This window comes from Lates calcarifer, unplaced genomic scaffold, assembly GCF_001640805.2.
Source record: "Lates calcarifer isolate ASB-BC8 unplaced genomic scaffold, TLL_Latcal_v3 _unitig_2573_quiver_3732, whole genome shotgun sequence".
Lineage (NCBI taxonomy): Eukaryota > Metazoa > Chordata > Actinopteri > Centropomidae > Lates > Lates calcarifer.
In genome coordinates, this window is record NW_026116309.1 from 1 (window position 1) to 12,051 (window position 12,051).

A 12,051-nucleotide genomic window follows, 5' to 3' on the forward strand; every position below is an offset into this window, starting at 1 on the left:
AATCAGAGGCTCTGAAAACACTGGAGAAGGTATTTATGAAGAAGGTATGTATTTAAATTGGAAGTTTTTTTTTTGAATGAAGAAGTAGATATATTAAGGACTGCATGGTTGGGTGGACGAAGGGTGTACAGAACACACAACTGTCGCAACAAAGATTATGGTTCACCTCTGTGGTGAGGTTTAGGCAATAACAGCTTTGGTTAAAGTCTGGGGAAAGATTGTGTTTTTTATGTGGTGTCTGAAGTCAATGTGAACTTTTACTGCATTAATCCAGACCATATTCTTTCACTAACCTTAACCAAGTGCCATGTGTGCCTAAACATAAGTTTAGATTTTACTGTCACAAAAAGGACCCTCCCGTCATGTACTTGAATCAATAAGAGTATCACACAAAAAACCACCTCCATGTATGAAATCAATAGTATACATTTCATGTTTCTCTCACTAACTGCTTTTTACTCAGGATAAACGTTATTGGCACATCCTGATAAATTATTTTGAATGAATGTGTTGTTTGCTGGAGGCTATACTGCATGTAATCTGTATTTATCACTTGCTGTGATATTTAAGATCTAGTTTTAATTTTGATTGTATTCTTTGTCATTATTTGCCTGATTACACTCTGTATCATGTTTGTTTAAAATAATATAAATGATGTGCTGTAGAATGTCAGATGGGATGTCTCAGTTTTCCAACTGTTAATTTCTGATTTTGTTCCAGGTCCATAAAGAGATGAACATCATGGACGACATGAGAAAAACCATATTCATGTATTGGCACTGACATGGCAGTGACGGCTTTAGAGAGATTGAACAGCAAATATAATGTGTGTGTGTGTGTGTGTATTTACTTCAAATGGTTATGAATACTTTTATTTTTTTTTAGGTTTGTCTTCACATACAGTATCACTGTACACATGTATGTTTTAAGCCCATTTAAATGGTATTCCTGCACACTCTTGCAGTTATGGGTGGGGGTTAGGGTAGGGCTGTTGATTGTGACTACAGAGTGTATATAGTGACACATGGTGGCAGTGCTGTGTATAACAAGACAAAATTTGAAAATACACCTGTGATTATTCAGCTGACTTTATTACAACCCATCTGCTGTTAGTTACAAAATGAAGAGCTAAAAACAGAAATACATAATAATATAAAATAGAATAGAAATATATAATATAAATTACCATCATACAACAATGTGAAGTCTCTCAGCTTATAAAAGTCAACTTCTACAAAGTTTGCCACAATGCTGATGTTTATCTTATTCATATTATTGTAAAATAACAAGTACATCTTTCATATGTTCTTCTACAAAACTGCAAAAAATATTGTGTGTGGCAGTAGTTGTATAAATGATGCCAAACGTGTTTTAAGTCAAATGTTGTTTTTCATGTTGTTGTCATGCCTCTCTTGCTTTGTCGACGATGCACCTCTCTTTATGGACCTGAAAAAAATGACAATAACCACAAATGAAAAATATGTAAATGATACAACTCTATAACATTATCAAAGCTGTTTACAGTTTTACTGAATGCATTTATAATTTGAGAATCTGAAACACCAAAAATTATTGGTTCATTGGTTTTAGTTATATCACCTTCTCTGTAAATGAGTAGGTAGATAAATAGCCAACAGCTAATATTTGTACCTGTAGCAGAATCTGGATTCACATTACAGTAGTCAGACCTCTCCTTTGGATCATCTCTGTTTCCTGTAAAGATCATACAGGCTGTTATAGCAGCATATTAAAGCTGATGGTTTTGAATTAAATTAACATGTATAAATGTAATAATTTGTTTTGTCACACCTTTAACCACATGATATATGTACCTTTTGAGACTGCTGGTTGAATCAACAATCAGTTCATTTATTTTTGAGATTTCATATGTACTCACTTTTCTTTCCAACACCTTTCAGCTCAATCTGAACATTTCTAGTGGTATCTGCCTGTCCACCTGAAATGAGAAAGTTTTACTTGGATTTTACTCACTCAGTTAAAATCACATCATTCTCAGACTTCTCTGCATGAATCAAAGTTTATACTGTACCATTCCCACCATTCCCAGCCTCTGATTGATTCATAGACACAATGTCACCTGCACATCAATAGAAATGAAAATAACATCAGGTTAGTCGCTTCATGTGTGTGAAACTTGCAGCACAGGTATAATGTTTTATTGTGAAATATAACAACTGGATATGAATATAGAAGAGGGTTAGAAAAAAAGCTGTGAGAGCAATCAATATTAGATAGACAGCTGACCGTGAGAAAGAGACGAGTATACTGGCTGTTGATTTTCATCTTGGTCTGTAGCAGAGCTCTGATTGTTTCTCTGAGACTGGAGGAGGCTGACACACATGTGGACAAAATAAATAGCACAAGGTCAAAGTAGTTAAAGTAAAAAACATGTTAAGTATTGTTGTGTTGAAGATGAGATACGAAAGTGTTGTACCAACCTGTTACAATATGTATCTGTGAAAAAGACGATAATTATTAATAATTATGTTTAATTATTTTGTATTGAAAATTGAACTACTGCTCAGTGTCATGACAATGATTTTGTCTGAGATAAACAGGAAAAGGTCTCACTCGTTGATTTTCTGTACCAGCACAACAGTAGCAGTGGGAGTAGAGTGATCAGTATGATACCACTGACCAGTCCAATGATTAGCGGCACAGGAAATGAAGAGCGAGACACTGCAACAATAAAATAAAGGGTCTCATGAGTAGGATGACCAAAAGCAGAATGGTCATTTTGATTTAACTATGTGACTTTTATGCTCTTTTCTGATTAATTATAGCAAGCCTATAGTAAGGAGTGTAATCAAGTGATTGATAGGCTTTGTTTCATGTACAAAAAACCACTTAACAGCTTGGACTGCAGAGGGCGCTGTTGCTCAGCAAAAGGATCATAGTGGAACTACTGCGTAACTGGAAAAGTTTCTCTTAATTATACACCAGTGGATGAAATCTGCTGAAATTAAAGCTACTAATTGACAAATATGGCTGCTTTTCTAGCTCATATTGTAGCACACATAAATGAAGACTGTATTAATCATACTCACATTTTACTGACATCCAGCTCTCTGATGACTCACTTCCTGAATATTCACACTTGTAGAAACCTTCATCTGACTTTGACACTGCAGAGATATTCAGCTCCCCCCTGTCATCATTTTGGACGAGTTTGCCATTTTTGTAAAAAGTGACATTGGAAAGTGAGTCGTCTGTTCTCAATACGCAGCCAAGAGTAACAGAATCCCCCTCAGCCACAGGATGGACAGGGCTCACCAGGACAATATTGGTATAATCTGTAAAACCATTTAAAAATATTAGCAATATGAATGACTTGACATTTCAGCTTGTATGCTTACAAATTAATTGTGTCACCGGCCACATTTAGTTTGGTTAATACTAGTCAGCTACATTTGTCTTGTATCTAACCATGACAACTGTACTCTTCAGTACGTTGAATGCATATGTAAACAATATAATACTAAAAATATTAGATGTTAAATCATATTGTAGAATCATAGAAACATGCACAGTAAGAATAAATGTAATGAAAACCTACAACTTGCAGTGATGTTGACTGCGTTGCTGAATTCTCCTGATCCAGACTCACACCAGTACACTGCAGTATCATACCAGGAAAGCATCATGTTACATGTGAATCCAGTCATTCTCCACCAGTCAGAGCAGTGTGACATGTAGCCATGTTCAGGAAACCTCTTCACTCTCCACTCAGCAGAGTTTCCCTCACAGCTCAGTGAGACAGAGTCAGAGGTGAAGTGCTGCACTCTGTCAGGATTCACCGTGAGAGACGCTGCTGGATGAACATCTGAAAAATGTGTAATGAGGAGTCAATTATTGTTTTAATTCCTTTAAATTTGTTGAGCATCAAACATTGCAACAAGAGGCACTGCTTTCCTGAAACTGTTGACTGTTTAACACACTGTGTGTTTAATAGTCACAGTTTTGTTCTATTTAGTTTTTATCCTTTGTTCTTCTATTGGGAGTGCACACATTCAAGTACAAAGCATTAGTTTTCATGACAGAACATTTGCTTTTTGAGAGAACAAAGAAAAACAAACTCACCTCCAGACCAGACAAACTTTGGTTCACTATTGTCAGTATAAAACACTGGATCTCCTCTTCCAGCTCTACACACATATCCTGCTGTGTGTGTCTGACCATGAATGTAATAATCCTGTTCAGTCCCACTGCTTACCAGGTAACAACTCATAGCTGTAGGAGTCATCAGCTCTATGAAAATCAGTCCAATGCAGATGGTGATAGAAGTCATATATGTCTGACAATTTTGGCACAGTCTTATACCAGTAGAACCTCCATCCTGCAGATGGATGTTCAACCTCACAGTTCAGAGTTACTGAGGCTCCTGGACTCAGCCATGATGGAGACACAGTGAGGACAGGCCGAGGTTTATCTGTTGGAGAGTGATTTACTCAAGATAGAAAAAAAACACATTTTAAGTTATAGCATAGGCATGTTGTTAGATTAATTATTTAGCACAAACTCAGAGACATGTATGTTTTATCTGTGTGAATAAAACATGACTTGACTCACCAAAAACACTTTTAATGTGAGGCAATTACTCCATCCTGTTGAATTCTGTTGTGAACTTTTCACTCTGCCCTTACACCAGTAGTCTCCACTGTGGGATGATGAAGCAGGACTGATCCTGTGTTCGTGTTGATTTGAAGGTTTGAATGAGGTGGTTGTTTCCCATTCATACTCCCACTCAGTGTCTCCTCCTCCCTGGATCTCACATCTGACAGTGATCGTCTCTCCTGAGTATATCTTAGGCCAGGCGGGTTGCAGAGTCACAACAGCTCTGTTGGTGACTATCCATGTTTAGAATTCACCAGTAGAGATAGAATATGGCAAATGGTATTTTGGCATCAACCATTTTATGATCTCATGAATGCAGAATAGATTTTGTAAAACAAAAAGTCTTTGCGACACTCACCAATTTTGTGAATATTGACTGAGTGACTGTACTCTGTGTAGTAAACTGGGTCTCCTCTTCCTCCTCTGCAGATGTAGAGTCCTTCCTGTGAGACACTGACAGCTTGTCCACTTGAGTAGAAAACAGCGTCTTGTCTCATCTGGGGTTCAGAGCTTTTCTTGGCTCTGTACCAATAACTCCAGTCCGATGATGATGGGTTGACAGAACAAGCCAGGGGCACACTGCCCCCTGCTGGAAAGGCTCTCTGGTCAGCACTCAGGTTGGCATTTGGTCTTTCTGCTGATGTAAAACAAAATATTGCTAATGTCCCTGGTATTAGAGATGGTGATTGCTTAATGTCTCTCTCCCTCTGGCCCTGCTGATGTGGTCCAAATGTCTGAGGTGTTTTTTTTAATCAGATCACCAGCTATGTTGTTATATGTTAACATACATTCAAGGAGACTATTCTTGAAACACAGTCATTCTTACCAGAAACCGTCAATGTGAGGATATCGCTCCATTCTGTTGAGGAATACACATCCAATTTATCTTTACCCCTACACTGTAGTTCCCACTGTTGGACACAGATGCACTGATAATGTATTCATTGTGCATTGGAACTGTGTTTGAGTTTGGTTTGCTCCATTCATACTCCCACTCGGTGTTTCCACCTCCATAAATCAGGCATGTAACAGTGACCGTCTCACCGCTGAATATCAGAGACCAGTTGGGTTGCAGGACACGACAGCCTTGTTGGAAACTGTTCACAAATAGAAACAGAAGAAACTAATCATAAGCACTTACTCTCCAAGTTGAATTACTCCAAACTAAAGCACCATCACTTACCTCTTTTCTCAATTGTGACTGCATTGCTGTCCTCTGTGAAGAAAAACTGTGTCTTTTCTCCTTCCTCTGCAGTGGTAGATCCCTCCTTGTGAGATAGTGATATCTCTATGTGGTTCAGCATCCCTTATGGTCCGAGCTTCAGAAGAGTGAGAGGAACACCTGAACCAGTAGTACTGCACTCAGTGGAGTCCTCCACAGAGCAGGTCAGTGTTATGTTGCCCTCCACTGGTATGGTTCTCTTATCTGCCATAACTGTGGGCCTGGGTTTATATGCTGTTGATTTTTTTGTGACAAAAGGTTAAGTGTCTGTTGATTGACAGATGAATTCACACAAAAAAAAACTTGAAAGACAATCTGACTTACATGATACTGTGAGCGTGAAGGCATCACTCCACACTGTTGAGGAATACAAGTCCCTTCTACCCTTACACCAGTAGTCTCCGCTGCAGAAAACAGAAGCACTGCTAAGCCTATATTCACTGTGCATGGGAGGTGTATATGAGCTGGTAGTTCTCCATTCATACTCCCACTCAGTGTCTCCACCTCCCTGGATCTCACATCTGACAGTGATCGCCTCGCCACTGTATACCTGAGTCCAGTTGTGTAGCCGGGTCACAGAGATCCTATGGACACTATTCACACACAAATACAAACATTTAGATTCAAACTGAAAAGTAAAATCAACAGAGAAACCTTTAACAAAAGTTACTAAACTTACAAGTTTTCTCAATGCGAATCTCATCACTGTCCTCTGTGAAGAAACCTGGGTTGCCTCTTCGTCCTCTGCACCGGTAGATGCCTTCATGTGAGACGCTGATAGAGTTTTGCACACCATCTGCTACAATCATAGTTTCATAAGAGTCTGAGGTGCGTCTGAACCAGTCATACTTCCAGCCCCCAGAGACCAGAACAGAACAGGTCAGTGTCAAAGTGCCAGCCACCGGTATGGATGTCCCATCTGCTCTCAGAGTGGCCGTGGGTCTGTGTGCTGTTTGGTTAAGAATAATGTCATTATTAATTATGTCTTGTATTCAGAGCAGCAAGATATACTGATGTCCTGATATAGTCACATTATATGTACACATATGTGCAGGCTGTTGTGTCTCCAGCTGCCTAGCTGGCTCTAGCTACTGGATTTAGTGGTAGTTATTTGTCCATCACAGGCAAAAAGAATGAGAAGTGCAACCAGACGTAAACAGAACAGTCTGCAGATTCTCTGCTCTTTCCTTCCTGTTGATAGTTCACTGATTCTCTCACAGCGGCTTTGCTACAGGTAATGGTAAATCTGATATCTTACCTGACACAGATAGAGTGACCTTATTACTCTGTTTTGTCACATTTGTCAAGTCCTTGTGGTGACCGATGCACTGATAGTCACCACTCAAGTCTGCCGTTAGGTTAAGTGAGTAGGAGTTATTTGCATCGAAGGAGACAATATGTTGACCATTCCAGTTGAATGTGTAATGCCAGTCAGTGTCATATCCATCTCTCATGTCACATGTGAAGGTAATGCATTCTCCAGTGAATAAATAGGGTGATTTTGGTTCAAGGGTCAGCTCAGCATCTACAACAAAACACAAAACATACACACGACAGTCCTTTGTTGTCGGATGAAATTAAACAATGCATACATTAATAACATTATAAACAAAGAAAAAGATGTGATTAGGAGTGATACAATGTATAAGAGAAAAACAGGTAATAAAGAAAATTATTCAGTCACCTTCAATGTGTCCACAGTCGAGGAATGTACTCAGCACTAAAATAAAGATTGGTGCCTTGTCAGACATTATCAAACTGGGTAAATCACCAATACAGTGAAGAGAGGTGGTTAGATTTGCCAAAACTGGGCTCAAGTAAAGTGCAAAAGTACACACAGAAAAATGATGAGCAGCAGAAACCCCCAAGAAACTAAAGAAAAAGTGAGCCAATACTGTCTTTATCCCATTTCTTTTTTGACCATGTTAACCACAGATGAATTACATGAATACATTTTTAAAATTGCCTTCTCTGCTTGCTGCCTCTTGTATTATTATACATACTATAATTTAGCAAATAAATCAACAAATCAGATAAGAATGGACGCATGTCTGTTATGACAAAAAGTAAATATAAAGAGTGTTAATGTGTGCATAGATGCCCCAAGTCCTATCACTGATACACCCAGTCTCTCCAGTCACATAGACAATAAGATCACAGAAGTGGCCAGATTAGCCTTGAATGTTACTGAAATCTCTCTAATATAAGATGACTCATTAAGATCATTAGGAGATAACGATGGTGATGTTTCACCATGAATTGTCTCTGAAATACAATTATTTAAAAAATAATAATAAAAGTAGCACTATAAATGCAAATAGAGCAAACCATTTACTCTAAAAGTTACTTAAGTAAGTTCTGTACCTCCTGTTACATTTTCCCTAATGTCCCATTCAAACAATGAAAGTTACAGACATACTCACAGAATAATGACAGTACACAAAGCAAAGTCTGCCCCATCCTGGCATCCAGCACCAACACTCACTGTTTCTAAAACAGAGAGGCTAAAACTGCAGCAGGAAGGGGAACAGAGAACTGCGTTATCATATCACTATGAGAGAAGAGGTTGTGTGCTACTTTTTCTGAGTTTAGCCCACCTCAGGTTCCTTTTTTCACACAGAACTTATACCACTTCACTGGGTTTTTAAACACTTATTTTAACATGTAACGCTTCCTGTCGAGCCACCAGACATAGCCTGCACCACATGGTCCTGCATGTTAGACAGAAGCAGGACGGCACTACTCAGTTACTGAAAATAATTATTGAACATTTTGCATGATATGATATGTCGTATAGTTGTGTGTTTTGTGTGAACAAAGATCACAAGACAGCAACGATGAAAATTATGAGATGAAAAATGTAAAACCTATCATCCAAATTTACAGTATATGAGAGTTATTATATAGAATTACTTTTGTAGATTAACATGATTTACTATTCTAATAGTTTTAGATTAAATGACTATAAACCACATCTCTGTATGGAGAGATATCATCAAAGGCCTCTGACCAACACTCATTGGAGAATGTCTGAATGCCTGACTTGCAGGTCAGCCAATAATCTGACATTTGTGTGTTGACTTAACTTGTGTCAGAAAATACACCTGTGCCATCAGCATAGATAGTTCAGCCCAGTTTAAAGGAGGACATAAAAAGGAGAACCAGGTGCTGCAGTAGTTGTAGACCTCAAATATGTATTTTTACCCAAAAGAAAAAACTGCATTAAATTTAAAAACAGAATTTAGAATTTACATCAGTGGTGTATGCGAGCAAAGAACAGAGGAAAGCGTCCTGTCACTGCATCATTTGTAGAAGTTCACACATTGAGGTGAAATCCTGACTTCTGCTTTGGTCACAAGCACAAGAAGACAAAGTCATTTCTGAGCTAAATATAAACTGTATCTTAAACAGAGGTAAACTCCGTCCACTAGTGTTGTAGTGGAGTCACTAAACCTGAAGTTCGGATATCAAAATGTTGCCTGAGGAGAAACAACTGCTAGTCAGTACCAAATATAGTCAACTTCACTTCCTCTTGACACATTATAAAAAAGGTTTTGTCAAATAGATGCTTAGACGGTGTCATTGTCATATTGGCACCAGATCTTCCCTTTCTCACACAGCAGCAAATGACATACTATGCTTGGGACAGCTGTGCAGTTAAAATATTATATAGTTGTAAGTTACAATGCACGTCAGTAGATGATATAACAATAAAAACAGCTGCCATTCCTGTGATTTTGAAACGTTTCACTGGTGGTGTGTTTTAGAAGAAAAAAATGAGCAGGATGGTGGCTAAAAAATGTTTTATTTTTTGTGTCTGCAAATTAATATAGCAAGATTATTTCTGGCTTCACACTGAAAGATTACAACTTAACATGTTGTATATGCTCAAATACATGTAAAACTTTAAAGTTCAGTTTATAATTTAAAAGTATCAGAAAGCTCAGAATGGGCAGCACAGTGGTGCAGTGGTTAGCACTGTCGCATCACAGCAAGAAGGTTCCAGGTTCTAGCCTCGGTTTGAGCCCAGGGCTTTTCTGTGTGGAGTTTGCGTGTTCTCCCTGTGCCTGTGTGGGTTTCTCTCTGACTTCTTCCCACAGTCCAAAGACATGCACGTTAGGTTAACTGGTGAATCTAAATTGCCCACAGTGTGAATGTGAGTGTGAATGGTTGTTTGTCTAGAGGTGTTGGCTCTGCGATGGATTGGCAGTCCGTACAGGTGTACCCCATCTCTTGCCCAATGACAGGTGGGATAGGCTCCACCCCCCGTGACCCTTAACAGATAAGCGGTTTAATAATGAATGAATGAATAAACTCAGACTTATGCAGCATTCATGTTTTGTTGCTTCCAAGGTTGCTTGTTGTGATCTGTGAATCTCTTGTTTTGCTGATGATACACTTCTCTTCATGGACCTGGAAAGCAGTCAAAATAAATAACTGAAAAGCTGAAAAGAAAAGACATAGACTGAACATATGAGAGGTTTGTTTGACATTTTACTGCGTTTACTTTCTTTCAAAAACATGCAACATTTACCCTGCGATATCATCAAAAATGATCTCAGTTATCCCCCTGAATGCACAGTCATCTTCAGCTTCCTCTATGTATTTTCAGTACTAAAGTTAAGACGCCCTTATTTTATGGTAGCAACAGAAGATGAGATGAAACTCATTTCAGCTTGTTAATCAAATAAAACCCTGAAACAAACTTTAACGCGGGTTCTGAAGCTCCGGTGCTTACGTTTTCTGTTGTTTTTTTTTTTCTTTTATTGGCAACTAGAGTCAGAGAAGCAACAAGCCTAGACACTGCTGGTCAGCACGAGTGGACACATTTCAACTTTTTAGTTCCTCTTTACACATGTAGAGATGTGTCACTGTGATAGTCAAATTTAGACAGCAGTGACACCACAGCTAATATGTTCACACACAACCATTTGATAAAATAAAAAAATTGAAAAATGCTGTTCTAGAGGTGGCAAAAAAATTCACAAAAATAAGATACTATACATCTCTATTTCACAATCTGTAAAATAGACAGTATATATAAAGGACCTGCTTTAAATGAATGGTGTGAAAATATTTGAATCTGCATGATACCCAGGTCCATATGTACATGAGGAGAGACATAATAAAAGGTACATAAGTTTTATTATTGTTGGTTTTGAGTGTTAAGAGTGTGAGCAAGGCCACTTTAAATCAACATCCTCTATGTAATTCTCAAAGATGACAATATACTCTTTTATAAAGGTGTATTTTTATATATAAAAAAACAGTAACTGAATATCTGTAGTTATACATGAACATTCATACCGTTGGCCAGTTCTTCCCTCATGTTATAATAGTCAGAGCTCTCCTCTGGATCATCATGTCCCCCTGTTAAGATGATCATATGAAAGCATTTTGCAAAACATGCACAAAATATCTTTAAAATATAATCAAAGATTTATTACATTGTTTTTATGTCATCTGTCATACCCAGTTCATCACTTTTGTCGAGACCAGTCAGATGATGCGAAGGGAATGCACCTAAAATAAGAATGTTTTTACTGCATTAAAATTTTAACTTGATTAATTACAATCACATAAACTTAGGTGATTATGTTAAATCTGATGGTTACACATACCAGTTGTACCATCTGTGGTATTTTTGGATCCTCTGATGGATTCATAGACAGAAACGTCACCTACAGGTCAGTGAAAAATCATGACAAAGTTAGGTCACTGGTCACATGTTCAAGGCACAAACTGTTGAATTTCCCATTAAAAGCCAGCTGTCCTGAAATAGTCATAAAAATAGTAAGTATTAAATGGAAGGCTGACCGTGGAGAAGAGAGGAGTACACAGGCTGTTGAGTTTCACTGGCTGTGTTTGGTCCATAGCAAAGTCCTGATTGGTGCTCAGAGACTGGATCGGCCTTGAATGCGTAGTACATATAGTAAATATACCAAGAAACACAGAATGAACTGCTGTTACACTGAAGATGAGAGAAGATAGAGTTGCACCAACCTGTCACAGTATGAACCTGTGAAAAAGACAGTTGTTATTAGATGGTTTTTAAAGCAAATGTTCATTTTCACATGTCATGACATCAGAGTTCCTCTGTCATTTTAAAAAGAAAAATGAATGAGTTTAATGTTGTCTCACCTTTGGCTTTTTTGTAGTGACACAGCAGGAATAGGAGGATAATCATTACAATT

General features: G+C 38.1%; 2 protein-coding genes and 2 long non-coding RNA genes across 4 annotated transcripts; all 4 read right to left on the bottom strand.

The window, feature by feature from the left end:
* Window positions 1–1,249: 1,249 nt before the first annotated feature.
* On the bottom strand, window positions 1,250–1,958 carry LOC108892956 (uncharacterized). Its single transcript, XR_001962580.2, has 3 exons — window positions 1,898–1,958; window positions 1,651–1,713; window positions 1,250–1,446 (listed from the first exon to the last, which is right to left on the bottom strand). It is a non-coding gene; the product is annotated as an uncharacterized LOC108892956 (long non-coding RNA).
* A 290-nt stretch (window positions 1,959–2,248) lies between these two features.
* On the bottom strand, window positions 2,249–4,191 carry LOC108892953 (Fc receptor-like A). Its single transcript, XM_018690739.2, has 6 exons — window positions 4,102–4,191; window positions 3,578–3,844; window positions 3,069–3,314; window positions 2,593–2,700; window positions 2,460–2,475; window positions 2,249–2,351 (listed from the first exon to the last, which is right to left on the bottom strand). The coding sequence occupies exons 2-6, from the start codon at window positions 3,711–3,713 to the stop codon at window positions 2,249–2,251; spliced, it is 609 nt and encodes a 202-aa protein (XP_018546255.1). The 5' UTR covers window positions 3,714–3,844; window positions 4,102–4,191.
* Window positions 4,192–6,513: 2,322 nt separating this feature from the next.
* On the bottom strand, window positions 6,514–8,401 carry LOC108892954 (uncharacterized). Its single transcript, XM_018690740.2, has 4 exons — window positions 8,281–8,401; window positions 7,542–7,577; window positions 7,116–7,382; window positions 6,514–6,806 (listed from the first exon to the last, which is right to left on the bottom strand). Exons 1-4 carry the CDS (start codon window positions 8,315–8,317, stop codon window positions 6,514–6,516), a joined length of 633 nt encoding a protein of 210 aa, XP_018546256.2. The 5' UTR covers window positions 8,318–8,401.
* A 1,747-nt stretch (window positions 8,402–10,148) lies between these two features.
* LOC108892955 (uncharacterized) lies at window positions 10,149–11,720 on the bottom strand. The gene is made up of 5 exons (XR_001962578.2): window positions 11,675–11,720; window positions 11,479–11,538; window positions 11,330–11,380; window positions 11,165–11,227; window positions 10,149–10,270 (listed from the first exon to the last, which is right to left on the bottom strand). It is a non-coding gene; the product is annotated as an uncharacterized LOC108892955 (long non-coding RNA).
* Window positions 11,721–12,051: the final 331 nt, after the last annotated feature.